The 22709-nt window shown below is 48.8% G+C and overlaps 1 protein-coding gene across 6 annotated transcripts in view; it reads left to right on the forward strand.

Moving 5' to 3' along the window:
• TMEM63B (transmembrane protein 63B) overlaps window positions 1-22709 on the forward strand; it is a 298942-nt gene that overhangs the window by 227960 nt on the left and 48273 nt on the right. For all 6 annotated transcript variants that reach the window (XM_029592874.1, XM_029592872.1, XM_029592869.1 and 3 more), the window contains 3 exons: window positions 8772-8925; window positions 18306-18412; window positions 18830-18916. In XM_029592874.1, coding sequence (XP_029448734.1) covers window positions 8772-8925; window positions 18306-18412; window positions 18830-18916 — 348 coding nt within the window. The remainder of the gene's footprint in view (window positions 1-8771; window positions 8926-18305; window positions 18413-18829; window positions 18917-22709) is intronic.

Below are 22709 nucleotides of genomic sequence, written 5' to 3' on the forward strand. Positions count from 1 at the left end.
TTTTCACCTCTCTGGGTCAGCCCTGCCCTCTCGAGAATAGGATACTCCGGCGTTGCACCTTTAGGTCACGAACGCTTTGGGTAAGCTCTCTCCCTTGCCGGAGATCGAAGGATTTCCCTAGGGGAAATCGGGGTTTTTCCAGCGGCCCGAGGATAAATTCAGGGCGCGGGATTCGTTTTCGGCCAGGTCCCGCTTTCGTGATCCCAGGACGTCACGTCCTCAAAGTCTCCTGGTCAGGCGTATAGGACTTCTTCCTCCAGGACCCCGCCATGGCGGCAGCAGTCCTTTCGGGGGAAACGAGGGAGCCCCGGAGTGCGCAGGGGTCCTAAGCTTCACAATGAAAGGGGGTCGGCCTCTCGCTCTCTCACCGCAGCCACAGCACGCCGTTCCCAACGTCGGGGCGCGGTGGATTTCAGTTGTCGAGAGATGGGCCGGTGTAACGTCAGACCAGTGGGTCCTCCACGTGATCAGACTCGGCTGCCTCCTCCGTTCCGGTCAACCACACGGCAGGGGCCGTTACTCCATTTACTTCCTCGCCCCAAGAAAGGCGGCACGGCCAGATCTATTCTGGATCTCGGTGGAGTGCACAGATGCCTTTGCGTTTCTCACTTCAACATGGAGTCGATTCGGTCGGTAATTGCTGCGGGGCAGCCCGGCGAGTTTTCTGACCTCCCTAGCTCTCGCGGAGGCGTATCTTCGCATAGGCATTCAGCTGTCGTTCCTGCACTTCGTCAGGTTCTGCGTTCTAGGACGGCATTGCCAGTTTCAAGCGCTCCCGGTTGGTCTCGCGACGGCCCCCGTACGTTCACGAAGGTGATGGTCGCGGTGGCGGCGCGGCTGCGCCAGTAAGTGCTCCTGGTACATCCTTACCTGGACGATTGGTGGATTCGGGCGAAGCCCGAGGATCAATGTCGGTTGTCAGTTGGCCAGGGGCCTACACCTTGGCAGTCCCTAGGATGGGTGGTCAACTTCAACAAGAGTCATCGGACACCCTCGCAGACCTTGGAATATCTGGGAGCCGTTGCCGACACGTCGCAAGGCTAGGTGTTCCTGTCACACGAACGGAGATACGAGCTGCCAGCTCAAGTAAGGCGCTTCTTGTCTCTCAGCCGGCCGCGGGTCTGCGACTACCTTACGGTCCTGGGCTCTATGGCTTCCACACTCGCGCTGGTTCCCTGGGCGTTCGCTCATCTGCGACCATTACAGTCGTCCTTACTATCTCGCTGGGCGCCGGTTTCCGAGGAGTTCCGCTTACCGCTTCCACTAGGGGGACACGCGAGGTCCAGCCTGCTCTGGTGGCTGGATTCCAGTCATCTGTCCTCTGGAGTGTCTCTTCTGGTGCCCAATTGGACGGTGGTGACCACGGATGCCAGCCTCTCCGGTTGGGGAGCGGTCTGCCTAGGGAGCTCGGTCCAAGGCCTATGGTCAGTGTCGCAAGCCCAGTGGTCTATCAACAGACTAGAGACCAGAGCGGTCCGTCTGGCTCTGCAAGCCTCCCTACCGGTAGTGCGGGGAGAAGCAGTCCGAGTGTTGTCGGACAACGCGACCACCATGGCCTACATCAACCGCCGAGGCGGGACAAGGAGCCCACAGATGGCGGAGGAAGCTCGGCGCTTAATGGTCTGGTCAGAGCTACATCTCGGCGACACAGCAGCCTCTCACATTGCAGGAGTCGACAACGTTCAGGCGGATTTTCTCAGCCGGCATCGCCTGGATTCTGGAGAATGGGAGCGGGCGGACGAAGCTTTCTTCTCATTTGCGAAACGTAGGGAGTGCCCCACATGGATCTGATAGCCACGTGGCACAACGCGAAGGCTCCGCGATTTTTCAGTCGGCGTCGAGAAAGGGGGGCAGAAGGCATCGATGTGCTGGCGCTTCCCTGGCCGACGGATGTTCTGCTGTACGTGTTTCCCTCGTGGCCGATGATCGGCAAGATTCGGCGGCGCATTGAGTTGCACCCAGCCAACGTGATCCTGGTGGCACCGGAGTGGCCACGCCGGCCGTGGTTCGCAGACCTCCTCCAGCTCACAGTAGCGGCACCCCTTCAGCGCCAGGGAATGGCGGGTCTACTCCATCAGGGCCCCGTCTGTTTGGAGGATGCGGATCACTTCTGTCTCGCAGCATGGCTTTTGAGAGGAATCGGCTGAAGAGAAAAGGTTACTCAGATGCGGTGGTAGCCACGTTGCTACGTTCCAGGAAACAGTCGACGTCCCTGGCTTATGTCCGTGTCTGGGTAGTTTTTGAGGAATGGTGCGTGCAACGTGGGGTGGGCCCCACTACGGCTTCTGTCTCCGACATTCTGGCATTCCTCCAGACAGGTCTAGCCAAAGGTCTGGCTTGCAGTTCTCTATGGGTCCAAGTGGCGGCGATCGGTTGTTTGCAAGGTGAGATCCGTGGTACGTCCCTGGCTCTTCACCCGGTTATCTCCCGTTTGCTTCGGGGAGCTAAGCACCTTCGTCCTCCATTGCGTCTCCCCTGTCCGGCTCGGAACCTCAATTGGGGTGAACCTTTGAAACACGTAACTATTAAGGACCTCACGTTGAAGACGGTGTTCTTGGTGGCGGTCGCTTCGGCACGGCGTGTTTCGGAGTTACAGACCTTGTCCTGTAGGGAACCCTTCTTGCGCATTTCCGATTCCGGTGTTTCTTTGCGGACGGTTCCTTCCTTCCTGTCGAAAGTGGTGTCGGCCTTCCATGTAAATCAATCGGTTGAGCTGCCCGCTTTCGCGGTCGGGGAGCCCTCTGATCCAGAAGCGAGGGAATTGCGGACGCTTGACGTGCGGAGATCCCTCCTTCGCGGTCTGGAGGTCACTTATCCATTTCAGGTCACAGATCATCTGTTTGTTTGGTTCTCTGGTCCAAAGACAGGAGCTGCAGCGTCCCGCACGACGATTGTCCGTTGGCTCAAGGAGGCCGTTGGTTCGGCGTACTTGGTGCGGGGAAAACCACTTCCCGTGGGTCTTCGGGCTCGCTCGACTCGCTCTCAAGCTGCGTCTTGGGCGGAGGCTTCTCAGGTGTCGCATCAAGAGATTTGCAGGGCGGCTACCTGGAAGTCGTGGCATACCTTTATCCGGCATTACCGGTTGGACTTTATCCGGCATTACCGGTTGGATGTCCGGGCTACCGATTCCGGGGATTTGGAGAGATGGTACTCCGAGCGGGACTCTCTGCTTCCCACCCTCGGTAAGTTGGCTCTGGTACATCCCAGGTGTCCTGGACTGATCCTGGTACGTACAGGGAAAGGAAAATTAGTTTCTTACCTGATAATTTTCGTTCCTGTAGTACCAAGGATCAGTCCAGGATCCCGCCCGCAGTGCTGCGCTGAAGTAACGGAGAGTCCGCTCACTGTTCTGGGTTACTCTTGTCCGCTTGTTTCGCTCTCTCGGTTGGAGGGTCCGTTTCCAGAAGGGGGGTTTTCTTTCCCCATTCTATTAGCGGTTTATAGTTAGTTTTGGTTTTAGTTCTCTGGTTGTGTTTCTACTTTGACATTACGTATGACTGAGGGGCTGTGACTGGCACAGGGGCATATATGGCTCCGCCCACAAGTTTTAGTCTGTCTCCATCTACTGGTGCGGAGTCACAACCCAGGTGTCCTGGACTGATCCTTGGTACTACAGGAACGAAAATTATCAGGTAAGAAACTAATTTTCCTTTCTTGGTGTCTCTGGATCTCACAGAAACGTACCTGCACATCGGCATCCGGTCCGACCACCAGAAATTCCTGAGGTTCACCATCCTATGCCATCATTTTCAGTTTCGTGCCCTGCCATTCTGCCTCGCCACGGCACCCAGGACTTTTACCAAAGTAATGATTGCGGTGGCGGCACAACTCCGGAAGGAAGGTTTTTTCGTATCTGGACAATTGGCTCATTCAGGCGAAGTTAGAATTGCTTTGCCGCACAGCGGTTCAGCGGGTGCTTCAGCTGTTGGAATCACTTGGGTAGGTGATCAACTTCGCCAAGAGTCACCTGATTCCCTCTCAGTCCTTAGAATTTCTGGGAGCACGGTTCGACACACGGCAAGGCCGAGTCTTTCTCACTGGGGACCGCATCATCAAGCTGCAGGAACAGGTTCGGGATTTGTTATCCAAGCATCCTCCCATTGTCTAGGATTATTTGTGGGTCCTTGGATTGATAGCGTCCACCCTCGAGTTGATTCCCTGGGCCTTTGCTCATATGAGACCTCTGCAGTCCGCGTTGCTTTCCCGTTGGAGCCCGGTGTCGAAGCTATTTCATCTTCCTCTGCCTCTTACAGAGTCTGCTTGTTCCAGTCTAGATTGGTGGCTCAACCTAGACAACTTGAGCTGCGGGGTATCCCTGGAGATCTCAGATTGGACAGTGGTCACCACGGATGCCAGTCTCTTCGTTTGGGGAGCGATGTGTCGGGAGAAGTCTGTACAGGGCCAATGGTTGAGGGAGGAATCCCAGTGGTCGATCAATCACCTCGAGACCAGAGTGGTGTGATTAGCTCTGCAGGCCCTTCAACCGAGTCTGCAAAGGAAGTCGGTCAGGATTCTCCTCGACAATGCGACTACAGTGGCTTATATCAATCGACAAGGAGGAACCAAGAGCCAACCAGTGGCAAGCAAAGCGCAACAGTTGATAAGCTGGGTGGAAACACATTTGGTCGGCATTGCAGCCTCTCACATCACCGGGGTCGACAATGTTCAGGCCGATTTTCTCAGTCGCAATCGCCTCGATCCCGGGGAGTGGGAGCTGTCGCTGGAGGCATTCAACCACATCTGCGACAGGTGGTCCACAACAAGCATGGACCTGATGGCGACGTTTTACAATGCCAAGGCTCCTCGTTTCTTTAGTCATCACCACGAGCCAGGAGCAGAGGACGAGGACGCTCTGGTTCTCGTCTGGCCAAAGAACGTTCTTCTGTACGTGTTTCCTCCATGGCCTCTGATTGGCAAGGTGCTGCGGCGCATAGAATCTCACCCGTCGGAGGTGATTTTGGTAGCTCCGGAATGGCTGAGGCATCCATGGTTTGCAAATCTAGTCAATCTTGTGGTGGACGGACCCCTCCAGCTACAAGACCTCTCGAACCTTCTTCGTCAGGAGCCCATTTGTTTAGAAGAGGTAGATCACTTTTGTCTAGCGGCATGGCTTTTGAAAGGCAGCGTTTAAAGAGCAAGGGCTACTCTGATGCGGTTGTGGCTACCCTCTTGCGGTCTAGGAAACCCTCTACTTCCCTGGCCTATGTCAGAGTTTGGGGAATTTTTGAGTCGTGGTGTATGGATCAGGGGGTGGCTTCTACTACTGCCTCGGTTTCACATATCTTGCCTTCCTTACAGGCGGGGCTCACCAAGGGCCTTTCATGCAGTTCGTTATGGGTGCAGGTAGCAGCTCTCGGTTGCTTCCAAGGTAAGGTTGGTGGAGCAGGGTTGGCTGCGCATCCGGATGTGGCACGTTTTCTCCGAGGGGCAAAACATTTACGTCTGCTGGTCAGGAACCCGTCGTGGAGCTTGAACTTGGTTCTCAAGGCTCTGTGTGGGGCTCCTTTTGAACCAATGAAGAGGGTGACGCTAAAGGATCTTATGTTAAAGACTGTTTTTCTTGTGGCTATTTCCTCAGCTCGTCGAGTGTCGGAGCTTCAAGCGTTATCCTGCAGGGAACCCTTCTTGAGGATTACGGATACGGGAGTTTCACTACGAATGGTTCCATCCTTTCTCCTAAAAGTGGTATCCTCTCTTCATTTGAATCAGTCTGTGGAGCTCCCGTCCTTTCCGGACTTGGATCATGCCGATCCCCAGTCGAGAGATCTGAGGAAGCTGGACTTGCGTCACATTCTCTTATTTTATTTATTTAAACCGTTTGCACATTGGTATTTGGAGGTTACCATTGGTATTTGGAGGTTACCAATAGTTTCTGTTTATCAGATCATCTTTGTGTTGTGGAGTGGTCACACCCGGGGGCAGAAGGCGTCCAGGGCTACGGTTGCTCACTGGTCAAAGGAGTCTATTGCTTCGGCGTATCTGCTTCTAGACTGAACGCTCCCAGTTGGGCTGCAAGCACATTCTATCCATTCGCAAGCAACATTGTGGGCGGAATGTCAACAAGTTTTGCCGCAAGAGATTTGTAGGGCAGCTATATGGAAGTCGTTGCACACCTTTGCGAGGCATTACCGGTTGGATGTCCAAGCCCCAAGCTCTGGGGGGGTTTGGTAAAGCTGTGATCTGAGCGGGACTCTCAGGGTCCCACCCTAACTAGAAGAGCTCTGGTACATCCCAGGAGTCTGAACTGATCCGGGTCCGTACAGGGAAAAAAAATTGGTTTTTACCTGCTAATTTTCGTTCCTGTAGTACCACGGATCAGTCCAGAGTCCTGCCCGTTTTTCAGTATTCGGATGTTGGGGAGTCCGCTCGTTTGCTGTTTAAGATAATTTTTCTGCAGAATTAATTAGTCTTATTTATACGCTCACGGGTTTTGTTTGTCTTAGGGTCCATGAGCGGGTTTCTGGTTTCTTTCCCCCGGTTTCCTGTGGGGCTGTTAAAATTGTTCTAATAGTTTATCTTGTTCTGCTTTGATACAGTTATATACTGACTTGACTGTAGGTAGCACCTCAGGGTATAGGGCAGAGTCGGTCAAAAATTCTCTATCTGCTGCTTTATCACATTGAGGACCCACTGGTCAGTGGTTAGAGTGGCCCATTCCTTGTGAAATCGAGACTGTCTGCCTCCCACCACTGTTGTGGAGTCTGGACTGATCCGTGGTACTACAGGAACGAAAATTAGCAGGTAAGAACCAATTTTCTTTTAACTGCGAGGGGCTGATGTAACAAGCTGAGCATTAAAACTGCGCTCAAATTCAGCACGCAGTTTCCTGACGCTCAGCCTAATTTCTTTTTAACTCCTGGTGCAGTACGCTAATAGAATGCTAATGCACACAGACTAGAAAACGCGAGCAAAGAAAAGGCAAAGCCCATAGCAAAACACCATTCACACAAAACGTGGGCTGTGCACATAATTAGCAGCAGAACTTTTGTGCTCCTGCTGTACTCTGAGCTTGAGGTCAGGACTTTAGGTGCACACAAAGCATGGTTTCTGCACAGAAGATGAGATTTCTGCACATAAAACCCACGCAGAGGTCCCAGTACCAGCTTCTGTCTGTAGTCTGACAGCAGCTCTGGAAGGTTTACTCCACCTGGGACTAGGAGTTAAGTTTCCAGCGCTAAGGAAACAGAAGGTGAGCCAGTGCAGCGCTCTGCATTGGGGTGGGAATAGCTAATACCCTCATTAGCACGGGCTTTGCGTGCGAAGTGCCGAGGTATAGGACTGGTTCTAAGCACGCATTCTTGTGCACAAAACTCCCTGCTGCGTGAGCTGTAAAATGTGCGCTCTGCTGAGCCCAGCCTATTACATCTGCCTGTGAGGCAGCCCGGGGCTCGGTGCTGGAATTGCTTCCGTCCAATATATTTATTAGTGACGTTGCTGAGGGACTTGTCTGCAGATCATACGAACATTCATTGCAGAGAAAACACACGGGAAGGGGTGAGAAAAAGGAAAGGGGACTTAGAAGCTTGGTTTGGAAGATGAGCTTCAGTGGGAGAATTGTAAAACTCCGTAAGATGTCGCTGAAGAGAACCAGAAGTAGCTGAATCAACGTAATGAAGCTGCAGGGTAAGCTCAGAACACCCTTGGAGGAGGTGTCGTGTGGTCAGCAAAGAGCTCCTGAAATGATACAGGGAGAGAGGCTGAGGATGCGCAAAATGTGCTCACTCTGGGCAAGAAGGGATGGGAAGGTGACCTTTCCTCTAGGGTAAGAGAATCATGCTGAGGAAATCCTGTACTGGGTGACTGGCGCGTAGCTGGCAGAGGCAGGCAGGCCAGAATTTCAGCATAGCTGAGGGGTCACGGGCGCAGTCACGTGGAGCTTTAGGAGCCAAAGAGGAGAGAGAGAAGCCAGGGCCCAGAGAATGGGGAATTGGGTGCGTGAGTCATCCTAGCAGGAAGGCTGGAGTAGCCTGCACCAAGCGCCCGCGGTTATTACCCTAGCATCGAGCAGGAGGTGGCCTGAGCTTTCAGGCAACTTAGTTATTTAAACAGTTTCTGTTCTGCTGATCCACCAAGCTCAGCACAGTAAAATACATAACAGTAGCACTAATACATCATAAAAATAAACAAGTAAATTAAGCACACTGATAAACAGGAATAATACAACAGTAAAAGTCAATACACTGACATTAGGTACAATCAGAAAAGGCTGGGGAGAAAAAAATGATTTTAACTGCTTCCCCAGTCGTAACCAAGCACTCTGTGCTGGAAGTCTATTCCAGAGTACAGGACCCGCTATACTGAAAATCCACTTACGGGAGAGTGTTAGGCAAGCTTGAGTAAGAGAAGGAATTTCCACAACAATAAGCAGCTGAACGAAGACAGCGAACGGGGCAGTATCTGCATGCAGAGCCTTAACAGCACAGTAAGGGCCCTAAGCTTTATTCTCCAATGAGAAACATGGTCACGTAATGAAGAACCTGAAATGAGTCGTGCAGAGTCCCCCAGAGCTCGCTGGTAAGACGTGAGGAAGTACGTGATGAACATAAGCTCCCGGTGCAGGCCTGCCAGCACCGTGCCAGAATTTATACCTGTGTGGTGGTGGAAATGGGGCGGACAGGTTAGGTAAAAGAGATGGGGCGAGCTGGTGTGGGTTTAAGGATAGGAATCTACCCCGAGTGACAGAGATCCAGAGAGTGAGATTACAGGGCAGAGAGAATTATTTTCCAAACGTGACTGTTTATCTGATCTGCTCTTCTCAATGCTCCCTGTAGGGAACACCTGTCTGTAAGGGGCTTTGCCTGGTGGATCCGCTGTTTGATTATCAACGTCATCCTCTTCCTTCTCCTCTTCTTCCTTACTACCCCTGCAATCATCATCACCACCATGGACAAGTTTAATGTGACCAAGCCTGTGGAGTACCTGAATGTGAGTACAGGAGCTTTGGGAGCGCCGGAGTGCATGTGCGGGCGTTCACGAGTTTTCAGGCCCTCGGGGTACGTGATAGGAGTGCAGGTGTAGTATCTTCTCTTTCCATATACTCAGCATTTGTGTTACGCCACAGACACCTTATTTGCTGCTATTTCCAGCCAGTGAATTCCAACAAGTTTGTGACTATGACTATCCCCTTCTTATTTTTACTCTCTGCACCTTGTTCCAAAAGGGTGCATTTTCGTTCTGTGCCTATGAAAAAGCTTTATTGAAAAAGACCTTGCACCTTTTTCTCTGCGTCCGAGGAGCCACTGGCAGTCGTCATGTCTGCATATGGATGGCCAGGAAGGCTGTGCTGTGACTGACTCAGCTCGCACTATGTCTCGCCCTGCAGTGGTAGTGGTGGGGCAAGACATGACTGATGTAATTGTGCAGTGTAGCAGAGGGCACTTCTGCACGTGCTTCCTTAATGTGTCTTCCCCTCTTCTTTCTGGTTTTCTAATTCTCCCCTTTTCTTGTTACACCTTCCCTTCCTGTTCATACCCCAGATCAGACCAGACAAGTGGGCTTTGCATCCCTACCTGAGAATGAAAACTTTTCAGGCACTGCTACTTAACCGAGAGCGCCACCTGCAGTCCCTCAGTATGTCTGTTTCCAGCAGATGGGAGAGGTGCAAACCTGCAGTCTCGACTTAAAAGAAGGAAAAGAAATGGTTAAGAAGTCACCTTTAAGAGGTGATGCTCCCTGAGGTGTTAGGTTCCTTCATGGGCCATCCCTCAGGTAGAGCAGGGCGAGCGGGGGTTGGTGATCCCTGACTGGTCTGGGCCCTCAGCTTCCAGAGGATGTGAAAGGCAGGGGTCCTGGTTCCCTCCCTCCCTCTGAGGTTTTCTCTTTCCCAGCTGAAGCAGGAAAGTACACCCTTCATTTTTTTTTTTTTTTAATTTGTTTATTCAATTTTTCAAAAGAAAGATTTTTACAGAGTGTGTAAACATTTACATCTTCTCACAACGAATTATAACAGAATTTATATGTATACATTCTGTGAAAAACCTAGCAAATCATAAGTAGTAATTTCAAAACCTGGTTAATAATACAGAGCAGTATTTTCAAGAAATATGACCTTATAGTAATATGAGCCAAAAATCTGTAATTCCCCAATTGCTATGGTAGTCTAGGAGGTCAGGAATCAAGGAATACACGCAATTGTTCAGGTTGATTAAAAACATATCGCGTGTTCTGATGTGTTAAGATACATTGGCAAGGAAAACGCAAAATGAATTTATCACCTCGCGTTATTGCTTTATCCCTTAATGTTAAAAATTCTTTCCTTCTTAATTGTGTATTATAAGCTACATCTGGGAACACTCTTATTGGTTGACCATGAAAGTTGGAATTTTGATGCCTAAAATACAATCTAAGGATGGAGTCCCTCTGAGAAATATCCGCAAATGACACGATTAAAGTAGATTGAGTATTTATTTGCAACTCAGAAGATTTTTCCAAAAGTTCTGATAGATCTATATCTTCATTCTGTACTACCTGATCTTTTACTTGCAGTTCTACTTTTTCTTTCTGGGTTATATAGTATATTCTAGATATTATTGGGATAGTTAAATCTGTAAATTTTAGAATATTTTTTAAATAACTTTTAAAAAGTTCTTTGGGTGAGAGCAGGTGGGTCTTTGGAAAATTCAAGATTCTTAAGTTTGCCCTCCGAAGTTGATTTTCAAGTTGTTCTATCTTATCAGAATGAATTTTTTCAGATTTAATTAAATTACATTGTACTTTTTCTAATTCACCAGTTTTATTTCCCAATTTTTCTACTACTCCATCTAATTTCTCAATTTTAACTTGTAGCACTTTATTATTACTCAAGGTTTCTTGTACCAAGGAGGTCAAATCATTAATAGATTTTTGCATGGTGAATATCATATTACCTATTCCCTCCAATGTAAACTTAGTAGATGTAGTTACAGATACATTAGACATCATTCCTTCCTTATTCCCTTCTACCCCTTTCTCCTTAGCAGACGTTTCGGTACAGGGTTCCCTCACTTGGTCTTTTATAACCAAAAAATCAGATTTCAACTGAGGGGAATCTATATCTTTCACCCCCTTCTGATCAACCAAAGAAGAGACCAAGTTTAGGTTGGATTCCTCGAAGATAAAATCTCCACCACCCTTTCCCGTTGGTGGTTCCGGCGTTGATGGGGCACCAGGGCTTAAAGATGTTTCATATGCCAAGGAATTCAGTCCCTGCTCCTGGGCTAATATTCCAGCGGCGTCCTCACCTGGTGTTAATTCAAAGGCTCTTACAAAAAGATCAGAAATAAGTGGCTGATTTTCATTGACAACTGGAGTGGAAGTCACTATTTTCCCCTTCCTCTTGGTATGTGGCATTACCAAGACAAGTTGGAACTAACATATAAGAAATAAACCAAGTACCTTTAGATGTTATGATCCTTTTGAACACAATCCCATTAATCCAGGTTCCGTTGATTGCCGAACAACAAGAATCAGTGCTCCTCGAACCCCAGCGGAGCCCGGCAAAGCCGCACACCGGCAGCGCGCCGGATCCAACGCCGTTGTTATAGGCATCAGTCAAGGCTCCGCCCTCCGACGTCAGAGCCCGGAAGAGAAGCAGAAATTACACTGGGCAGCGTCTCCTCCGCTGAAAAGAACGATAGCAGGAGATTTTTTCAACAGGTAATACCTCTAAGCAGCGGACTGCTGCTACCCATTCAAACAGAAAAAGTTCAGCAACCACACCCTTCATTTTTACTGGGTTCTTGGTTTACTGCTAGTACTGTTCCGTTAATTAAAAAAAAAAAATAATAATGCTGACATAAGTGCAGGGCTGATGGGACACCGAAAGCCGAGTGGCAGGGGTGAGAAGCATGCACTTTTGTCTCCGAGGCAGCGCTGGGGTTCCAGGGCAGTATCCAGAGAATGATTTCGTTTTGCAGGGAGCTGCTCTTCCCGGGACTCACAGCTCTTAGCTGCGCTCCCGACATTGGGGTGACCGAGGCGCGGGAAAGTATGTCAGACTTGTGGAGTGAGACGATCGTGCCTCATTGCAACCTTGTTGTGCTCCAGCTGTAGCTCAGGTGGGTACCTCCGCAAAGGCTACAATTGGCAAGCTAGTTACCCTGTCAGTGGTTTCTAGTTTCAGCAAGTCCTTGGGGGGGAGGCTGAAAAAATGGTGGCCATCTTGCCGCCTTGTGACAAGAAGCATGCAGTTACAAGAGAGCCCAGAGACTCCCTTCCTCCACTTTCTCCAGTGCATCTTTCCTCAGTGGAGGACCGGGAAGGAAGAGGGGGGAAGCAGGGGGAGCAGATGAGGACATGCTTGCTGACATGTCAGTGCTTCAGAAAGGGGTGCCTCTGATTTTTGTCTTGCTACTCCATAAGACCTATTTCACAATAGGGAGAGCAGGGAGCAAGTGTCCATCCTCCCAGGAGTCTCACCACCTGGCTAAGAAGCCTAGGTGACTATGCTGAAAAGGTCAGGAGGACTTCTTTGTCTCCTGGAGCTTGGATGGCCATCAGGAGAAGAGGAGGAGGCCTTGAATGATTTAGATGTGGGACAGGATGATCTGCGGGATGATCCAGAAGATATTCCAGACGATCCTGCGGATGGGCTGGCGGACTGGATGCCTGATGTGTAGATAAGGAATTATCAGATCCAGATAAGGTTCCAATCACAGAAAGAGGTGATCCTAGGGTGGTGTGCTTCTCCGAAAGGAGGATCTATGTTGTCGTCTTCCCTATGTCTTGAACGAGCTAGGGATCAGGATCACAAAGGAAGATTTGAGCCATGAAAGAGTGGACCCAGTCCTAGATGGACTGTGTGGGCCACCAAAGGCTTTTCCTGTACCAGATGAAGTTGTCCGGGAGTGGGATACTCTTGAAGTGGACCTTGAAGTAACCAAGGCAATGGCTAAGTCATATTCCTTGCCGGAGGAGGCCTTGGAACTCTTGGGTCTTCCTAAGATAGATGCGGCGGTATAAGCAGTTACCAGGAAGACGACCATCCCAGTGGCAGGGTCAGCTGCACAAAAGGATGTCCAGGACCGGAAGTTGGAGATTCAGTTAGAGGATGCTTGAGCCTTTGGGCGGTGGCCTGTGCTAACCTAATCCAACGGGCATGCTTATGCTGGGGGCAAACGATGCTGGACAAAGTGGCACCTGTGCCAAGCAGGCAGTCTGGTTTGAAGCAGGTTTTGCCTATGTGGCGGATGTGCTGTATGACAGACATCAGCCAGAACCATGGTCTCCGCAGCTGCAGCACAAAGTGTTCTATGATTGCATAATTGGTTGGCGGATGTTTGGTCTAAGTCGCAGTTGTGCACTCTCCCTTTCAAAGGAAAACTGTTGTTCGGTGAAGATCTGGAGCAGTATAGGATGCATTTGGGGGAGTCAAAGGGCAATAAATTGCCTGAAGATAAGGCTGGCAAGAAGCTGGCAATCTCGCTTTCGGCATATGAGGAGGTTTCGCTCCAACAGGAAAGCTACTGCTTCAGTGCAAGTCAGCAGGCCTTTTGAGGGACATGTAGAACTTCCCATGATAGTTCTGACCCAAGGACCAGAGGAAGTAAGAACTCCCAAGGAAGGCAGCTGCTCCTCTCAGAGGGAAACTAGCCCTCTTTTACAAGGAGTGGACCAAGATCATGTCAGACCAATGGGTTCTGGAGGTGATTGGAAATGATTACGCCTTAAAATTTTCTTGTCTGCTTAGAGAAGCCTATGTAATGTCCCATTGAAGTGGCGCAGACAAGAGACATTACAGAGGCTGCGGCGACTGGATGTAGTTGTTCCAGTTCCTCCAGGGGAGCAAGGACAAGGAATGTACTCTGTGCTTTGTGGTTCCCAAGAAGGAAGGCCCATTCTCAATCAGCAAGAGATCAGTGCAACTTGGCAGGTTGTGTGTTTTCACAGGGAGACGTTGAGGATGGTTATGGCAGCGGTTCGTAAAGGGAAGATTTCTGGCATCGTTGGTTTGGACAGAGGCCTATCTACATGTCCCCATACAATTGGATCATCAGAAGTTTCTGCGGTTCAATTTCAGGCTTTTCCCTTCAGGTTAGCAACAGAGCCAGAGACCTTCATGAACTTGATGATGGAGGTGGCAGTGTCACTTAGAAAGGAAGGGATTCTAGTTCATCTGTACCTGGACAACTAGCTCATCAGAGTGAAGTCAGTGTTTGATTCGGTAGGTCAAGGAGAGATTGCACTCTCTGGCCTGTGGTGTATCTGGTGAAGTCTCTCCTGCAGCCATCCCAGTTGTTGGAGTATCTGGGGGCGCAGGTCCATACCTGAATAGGCTAGGTGTTCCTTTCCTCAGACAGGATTATGAATTTGCAATGGCAGGTGCTGTGGCTATTGTATCTGTCTGTGCCAGGGTCTGGGATGACTTGCAGGTCCTGGATTCTATGACTTTTATGCTGGATTTGGTTCCATGTGCGTTTTCTCACTTGCTGCCTCTTCAGAGAGCTCTTTTGACCTGTTGGAGTCTTTTGTCAAGTTGACTTACGGAATAGCCACTGCTATTACTGGCATCAGTAGCATGGGATCTACTTAGGGTCTGGGTATTTGCCAGGTACTTGTAGCCCGGATTGGCCACTGTTGGAAACAGGATGCTGGGCTTAATGGACCCTTGGTCTGACCCAGTATGGCAATTTCTTATGTTCTTTGTTGGAGGCATTTCAGCTTCTCTTAACACTTCGAGGGGGTTCCAGGTCCAGTCTCTTGAGGTGGCTGTTGTGACCCACTTTGGAGAGAGGAGTGGAACTGGAGATTCTGGACTGGGTGGTAGTGACTATGGATGGGTGGATCAAGGTCAGTGTTCAACTGTAGAGGCATTCTGATCAACAACCTTTTGGAAATGAGGGCGGTTTGCAGGGCATTACTGGCCTCTTCTGCTGCAGATTCAAGGGTGGACAGTACACTTGATCTCAGTCAATGCGACTATAGTGGCATATATCAATCGTCAAGGCGGAACAAAGAGTTGACTTGTAGCTCTGGAAGCTCAGGAGCAATTTCTCTGGCCTGAGACATCTAGTGAGATTAGCAGAAGTTCATGTGGCTGGAGTGGACAATGTGCAGATGGCTTATCTCAGCCGACAGCAGCTGGATCCAAGGAAGGGGGAATTGGCTGCAGAAGCTTTGGCCCTCCTTCAGAATGGGTAGAGCCTTCCCCACCTAAATCTCTTGATGTTGCAAGAAAATGCCAAGGCAAGGCTGTTCTTCAGCCACTGGAGAGAAGTCAGGTCCGAGGGGATCGACGCTGTAGTCCAGCCTTGGCCAACAAGATTTCTTCTATACGTGTTTCCCTCATCGCCCCTCGTAGAGCTAGTGTTGCATCGCCTAGAGTAGCATCCTGGACGGATGATCCTTGTAGCACCAGAGTGGTCTTGACATCCATGGTTTGCGGTTTTAGTCTATCTAACAATAGACGGTCCAATCTGATTGGTTCATCTGAGGAGTTGCTGTGATAAGGACCCATCTTTTTGGATCAGGCAGATTGCCTTTGTCTCACGGCTTAGCTTTCGAAAGGTGGCAGTTTTGTTTAAAGGGGTACTCTGAGCTGGTGATTGCGACTTTGCTCCAAGCTAGGAGGCCAGCCACTTCTCTGGCATATATCCAAGTGTGGAAAGTTTTTAAGTCATGGTTTTTGGCGGAAGGCATAGAGCCCTTATGAGTGGACATTTCTCAAGTCTTAGCCATTTTTCAGAGGGTCTTGGTAAATGGACTGGCCTACAATTCATTTCGAGTACATAGAATGTCTTCAAGGCAAGCTATGAGGGATGCATTTGGCTTCCCATTAGGACATCGATCGTTGTCTTAAGGGAGCAAAGCTTTTGCGCCTGCTGGTCCGTAGGATGTGCTCATCATGGAACCTTAATCTGGTGCTTTGGGTTCTGTGTGGTCCTCCCTTTGAACCGTTAAGACAGGCAACTTTCAAAGATGTCACCTTGAAGACTGTCGTCTTTGGAGATTTATTCAGCCAGGTGGTTTTTGGAGTGTCAAGCTTTATCATGTAGAGCTCCTTTTCTGCAGATTACAAACAGGGTTTCCTTGCATATAGGTCCTTTTTACTGAGGGTCGTCTCGTCCTTTCATCTCAATAGATGGTGGAGCTAGTGGCCTTCCCTTACTTGGCATCAGATATGACACATGCGAAGGAGCTACACTTATTGGGTGTTTGCTGGATGAGGTTGTGTTGTCTTAAGGTCACTAGCAACTTTCAGCGATCAGATCTTCTGTTTGTCCTGGACTAAAGAAGGGAAATAGGGCTTCCAAAGCCACGATTACATACTGTTTGAAGGAAACAGTTTTCTCAACTTATTTCTGTAAGGGTTGAACAGTTCCAGAGGGGTTGCAGGCACATTCTGCTAGAGCGCAGGCAGCCTCCTGGGAAGGCGTGGCAGCTGGTATCATTGCAGGAAATCTGTCGGACGAAGATATGGTCTGTCTTGTACACTTTTACCAAACATTTCTGTTTGGATGTTCGGGCACTGTAGGAGGTCACGTTTGGTTAAAGTGTCTAATGCCCGAGTCTTTCGAGTGCCCGCCCAGTGTAGGGGAGCTTGGGTACATCCCACTGGTCTGGACTGATCTGGAGTATGAACAGGAAAGGAAAATTGGTTCTTACCTGCTAATTTTTGTTCCTGGAATACCACAGATCAGTCCAGAAGCCCGTCCCCTTAAAGACCGAAAGACCTTTGTCACTTCTGTACACTGATAATGCTGATTTCGTGATGTGGTCTTTTCCCATGTATGTTTGGGGCTCCAGGTTAGGGGGCTCCAACTGTGTTTTCTCTGCCTGCCCTAGTTGGTTTTTCAGAGTGGAGATCTTGGCTTGGGTGCAGGTCAATACTGAGGGTCTGCAGGCAGCGCTCTCTGTTAAGTAGCAGTGCCTGAAAAGTTTTTATTCTCTGCCTCCATCTGCTGGAAGGGATGCAAAATCCACTTGTCTGGTCTGATCGGTGGTACTCCAGGAACGAAAATTAGCAGGTAAGAACCAATGTTCCTTTTTCTACTCTTGTCCCTTCCTCTTGCTGTCATCTGTTTGATACCAAAATTTAAGAGAATGAAAAAAACGGAAAGCCCTTAGATATAAATTTTGAAAAGGAGTTAACGTGGGTAGAGTAGAGTGTTGGAAATTGTAGTATGCACCTCCCCCACACACTGCGCCACAGGGACTCGCAGGACACTTCTCCATCCAAACACCATTCATGTGAACTCACAGGACACTTTCCCCCACACACTGCGCCACGGGAAATCACAGGATGCTTCTCCCCCACACACTGCGCCACGAGGACTCGCAGGATGCTTCTCCCCCACACACCGTGCCACGGGAAATGACAGGATGCTTCTCCCCCACACACCGTGCCACGGGAAATCACAGGATGCTTCTCCCCCCACACACTGTCCATGGGGAGTCACAGGATGCTTCTCCCCCACACACTGTCCATGGGAAATCACAGGATGCTTCTCCCCCCACACACTGTCCATGGGGAGTCACAGGATGCTTCTCCCCCACACACTGTGCCACGGGGACTCACAGGACGCTTCTCCCCCACACACTGTGGCACGGGGAATCATAGGATGCTTCTCCCCCACACACTGTGCCACGGGGACTCACAGGATGCTTCTCCCCCACACACTGTGCCACGGGGACTCACAGGATGCTTCTCCCTCACACACTGTGCCACGGGGACTCACAGGACGCTTCTCCCCCACACACTGTGCCACGGGGACTCACAGGACGCTTCTCCCCCACACACTGTGCCACAAGGACTCACAGGATGCTTCTCCCCCACACACTGTGCCACGGGGACTCACAGGATGCTTCTCCCTCACACACTGTGGCACGGGGAATCATAGGATGCTTCTCCCCCACACACTGTGCCACGGGGACTCACAGGACGCTTCTCCCCCACACACTGTGACACAGGGACTCACAGGACGCTTCTCCCCCACACACTGTGCCACGGGGAATCACAGGATGCTTCTCCCCCACACACTGTGCCATGGGGACTCGCATGACACTTTTTCCCCACACACTGTGCCACGGGAAATCGCAGGTCGCTTCTCCCCCACACACACTTCGCCATGGGGAGTCAGAAGGCACTCCTCTGCCGACACCGAGCCCAAGGAGTTGTTAGAGTGCTCCTGTGCCCACACCATGCCTGTGGGATGTTGCAAGGCACACTGCTCCCCACAACATGCCCTTCTCTTCCCACACTGTGCCTGTGGGATGTCGCAGGATGTACCTGTCCTTTTGAAGTGTGCTCCTCTTGCCTGCTAGTTCAGTGGGAAACCTTGTAATCCCTTAAAACTGAATTTTCTGTTTTTTTTTCTTTTTTTGTTCAGAATCCGATCATTACTCAGTTTTTCCCTACGCTCCTGCTGTGGGCCTTTTCTGCTCTGCTCCCTACCATAGTATATTATTCTGCGTTCTTCGAAGCTCATTGGACCAGGTAAGAGAGGCTTTAGGTTATACCGAATGTCTGTGTGGTACAGTTTGTGTGTTTCGTGTCTCCCATCCACCTTTATAATTTGGGAATGGCTGGACCTAGGCTTACCAGATTTGGTATGGAGAAAGGTCCTTGAGCAGACAACAGACCCTGGAGATTTCAGAGTTGACAATTAGTGTGAGCTGGTGTGGTAGGGTGGCCATTTGATGCTTGAGTGGGGTGGAGAGGGGCCTTATGTGAATGGACCCGAAGGCCCTGAAGAGGGAGGGGAGGTTTCTGCTGCTTCACAGGGAGCCGAGGCCTAGCAGTGAATCTGGACTGCAGGAGGAAGCCGTTGCTTGGTGAGTGGCAGAGTTGGGAGCGGGTCCTGGCAGGGCTATCTGCAGCTATGAGTTCTTACACTCTTCTCTCTTCCTACAGGTCTGGCGAAAACAGAACCACCATGCACAAATGTTACACCTTCCTAATATTTATGGTCCTGCTGCTGCCCTCGCTGGGTCTGAGCAGGTATGAATGAGAGAGGGCGACATGGCGTCATACTGGTCTGCACCCACCTTGGCATGTTTGTTTCCAACCGGTGTTATTTATCATTTCTTTATTACAGCAATTTATATTCTGCCCAATTTCCAGAACATCTGTGCTAGGCGGATTACAAAACTTATAACACACAAAATATGCAACAAATAACATGTATCATAATAAATATCTGCAATAAAACAAATAGCACACCTAACAATGATAAGCAATACAGAGAAAATCCAGAGATTTACAACGTAACTGATTCAATAAAATACAATGATAAAACATCTGCTCAGAACACTAAAGCGACCTATAAGAACAGAAAAGGCTTCTTGGAATAAATATGCCTTCAGCATTTCCCTAAAATTATCAAATTCTGTATCTGGTGGAAGGGTAGCGGAAGATTGTTCCTCAAAACCAGAGCTATCCTGGAAAAATCACGATTATAAGTCTCCTTCAGTCATACACATCTAATACTAGGAGATTGCAGCCCATAGTAAAGATTTGAAATAACTTGAGCCTTCATCATCAAGCAAGCAAAAGATCAACTCCAAAATGTTTAACTCTATCTGTTGTTCTACAGGGAGCCAGTGTAACCTTTTCAGCACCGGAGATCTTTGATCTGGTAAAGGGCATTCTGGCTGCCACATTTAAAAGCATTTGCATAGCTCTTAATTCATAACCTGTTAAATTGATGTCTAATGCATTGCAATAGTTGAGTGTAGATAATACAGACCATCTAAAGTCACGCCTCTCCAAAACATAGCAGCTTCCTTAATTTGAAAAATCCAGGCTTGACAATCGACTTTACCTAGGATCAAAGAGTAAAAGTTGAATCAAAGCAAAAACCCAAATTTTTAACAGTTATCAGAGAATGATGTAGTAATGTCTTGGAATGAAAAACACAAAGGCAGAGTAGGGGCTGTAGCACAAGAGAGAAACATTGTTCCCTCATCCATGACTTCACAGGTCCCAGCACAGAGGGAGTATGGGCACATGTAGCATCCCCGTTGGCTAACAGGGAACCATTGTTGCACATCATTGCTGTGCACTTTAAAAGAGACCCCTAAACTTTGTACTTTACCCAAATAAATCTTGAAAAGAGTCACTGATAAAGAGGAGCCTTGCGGTACAACCCATTTCACAGGTATCCAAGAACCAGGACTGTTGATCCAATATCACTCGTTGGTGCCGCCCACTCAAAAAAAAAGGATGCAAGCCAGTGGCCAACAGTATCCCTAATCCCAATCGCTCCCAGTCGCCTTAATAAAATAGTATGGGACACAGAGTCAAAGGCTGCTGCCTCATCTAACGGTATGGCGCCCTTGATCTAAGCCCCCTAGAACAAAATTTGTGATAGAGACCAAGAATGTTTCTGTGCTGTGGGTCTCATGGAAACTACATTGATGTACACTCAAAATCTGGTTTTCATCCAAAACCTCCACAAGTTACTACCTTGGGAAGCTTGCAGGGCAGACTAGATGGACCATTTTGGTCTTTTTCTGCCGTCTTTACTATGTTGCAGGGGTGGAATAATTGAGATTGACCGATAATTCCAAGGCTCAGAACTAGAAAGGTCGACATGCTTCAAAATGGGTCTTACAATTACTTTTTAAAATTGGGCCAGTATTCTCTTTCACTAAAGGAGAGGTTAAGGTGGTAAGAACCTCCACAAAGATGTCCTTCATACTCTGCAAAACTCATAAGGGACAACAATCCATTGGGACTGTAAGATGACCTCAGATTTACTAAAGCTTCTCCAACCTCAATAGAAACAACTAGCTGAAAACAATCCCAAACTGACACGGACTTCTTCATCAAATTCTCCCTCGTAGTTGAACAAGAAGCCATTGCAAGTGCCTCATGAGCCCGCGCTATCTTGCCTGAGCAGTATTTTGCCAGTTGTTCACAGTTCAACCTCTCTTGAGAGCACATCCTCTGAGGAGATTCTCTTAACTTGGAAACTATTACAGGTAGCTCCTGAGAGTACAGGATGTTTTCAATCGAGCCGTACAATAGGCTTTCCTCTTATTCTCACATTCTAGTTTGCAGGACAATCTAGCATTAAGGAACGCTTGTTTAAAAGCAGGTTGAAGTCAAAAGACCTACACCAGTTCCTTTCCACTCGAACCATAATACTTTTTTTTTCTCCGCTAAAGAAGAAGCAAACCAGAGAACCCAAGGTCTAATTACCTTAGAAGTTGACCTCTTAAAAGGAGAAACCTGATCAGTGACTAAGGACAACTTAGCTGTTAACGAAAAGCCAAATATAAATCAAATAAATTGTAAAAGAGAGTTATTATCTAATGCAGCTTTTACTAAGTTCCACTCATTTTCAAAAATGACTAAGTCCACTTTACCCCTTGTGATTTCTTCAAGTCCAGCACTGGCAGATATTTGATCGATTTTCCCTGGCATAGGATTGAAACTCATTACAAATGCTCCACCTGGAGGGCCTCTTCTATATGTAAATTAGAAATAATATCTCACTCCATAAAAGCAGACCTAAAAGTATGTCCTGCAGGGTAGATGGAATCCAAAAATTCCTTTGCCTGGTTTGGATGAGACACAGTCTACATGAATATTAGAATCTCCAATCAATAATAAGTATTGAACATGTAAAATGGAGAAGTTATGTAATCACAATCCCATGTACTGGTATCCCTTCTAGTCCTGAGGGTCAGATGTACCCCAGGGTTACCACTAAAATCTCACTGCCTTGGCCCACATGATGAGAAGTGAATGTTATCTGTACATTTTCATGAAGAACCATAGAGACATAGAAATAACAGCAGAAAAGGACCAAACGGTCCATCCAGTCTGCCCAGCAAGCTTATGGTAGTATCTGCTGTGCTGTGTAGGTTATCCCATGCTGATCACTTTCCCACCCCAGAAAAGTCAGGGCCCTCGGATGCTGTTTGAATCCAATTTTCCCTTAACCATTGCCATGAAAGCAGAGAGTAATGTTGGAGTTCCATCAAAGTATCAGGCTTCATGGTTAAGGGTAGTAACCTCCACACCAGCAAGTTACCCCCATGGCTCTTCTCTTCATTCCCATCCTCTAGCCTTTAGGAATCCACAGTATTTATCCCATGCCCTTTTAAATTCTTTCACTGTTTTGGTTTTCACCACCTCCTCCGGAAGGGCGTTCCAGGCATCCACCACTCTCTGTGAAGAAATATTTCCTGATGTTGGTTCTGAGTCATCCCCCCTGGATTTTCAATTTGTGACCCTTAGTTCTATTGTTTTCTTTCCGTTTGAAGTTTGTGCATCATTAAAACCTTTCAGGTATCTGAAGGTCTGTATCTTATCCCCCCTGCTCCTCCTCTCATCCAGATTATACATATTCAGATCCTTCAGCCTCCCCTCATAAGTCTTCCAGTGCTGACCCCTCACCATTTTGGTTGTCCTTCCCTGGACCGCCTCCATCCTGTATCTGTCCCTTTTGAGATACGATTCCCAAAACTGACCACAGTACTCCAGGTGAGGCCTCACCAAGGACCTGTACAAGGGGATTATCTCCTCCTTTTTCTTACTGGTTATTCCTCTCTCTATGCATCCCAGCATTCTTCTGGCTTTAGCTATTGCCTTGTCACATTGCTTTGCTGCCTTCAGATCGCGAGACATTATCACCCAAGGTCTCTCTCTTGGTCCATGCACATCAGTCTTTCACCCCCATCACATTCAGCTCTTTTGGATTACTGCATCCCAGATGGAGGATTCTGCACGACTTGGCATTGAATCCCAGATGCCAAATCTTCGACCACTCTTCCAGCTTTCT

This window comes from Rhinatrema bivittatum, chromosome 3, assembly GCF_901001135.1.
Source record: "Rhinatrema bivittatum chromosome 3, aRhiBiv1.1, whole genome shotgun sequence".
Classification (NCBI taxonomy): Eukaryota; Metazoa; Chordata; class Amphibia; order Gymnophiona; family Rhinatrematidae; genus Rhinatrema; species Rhinatrema bivittatum.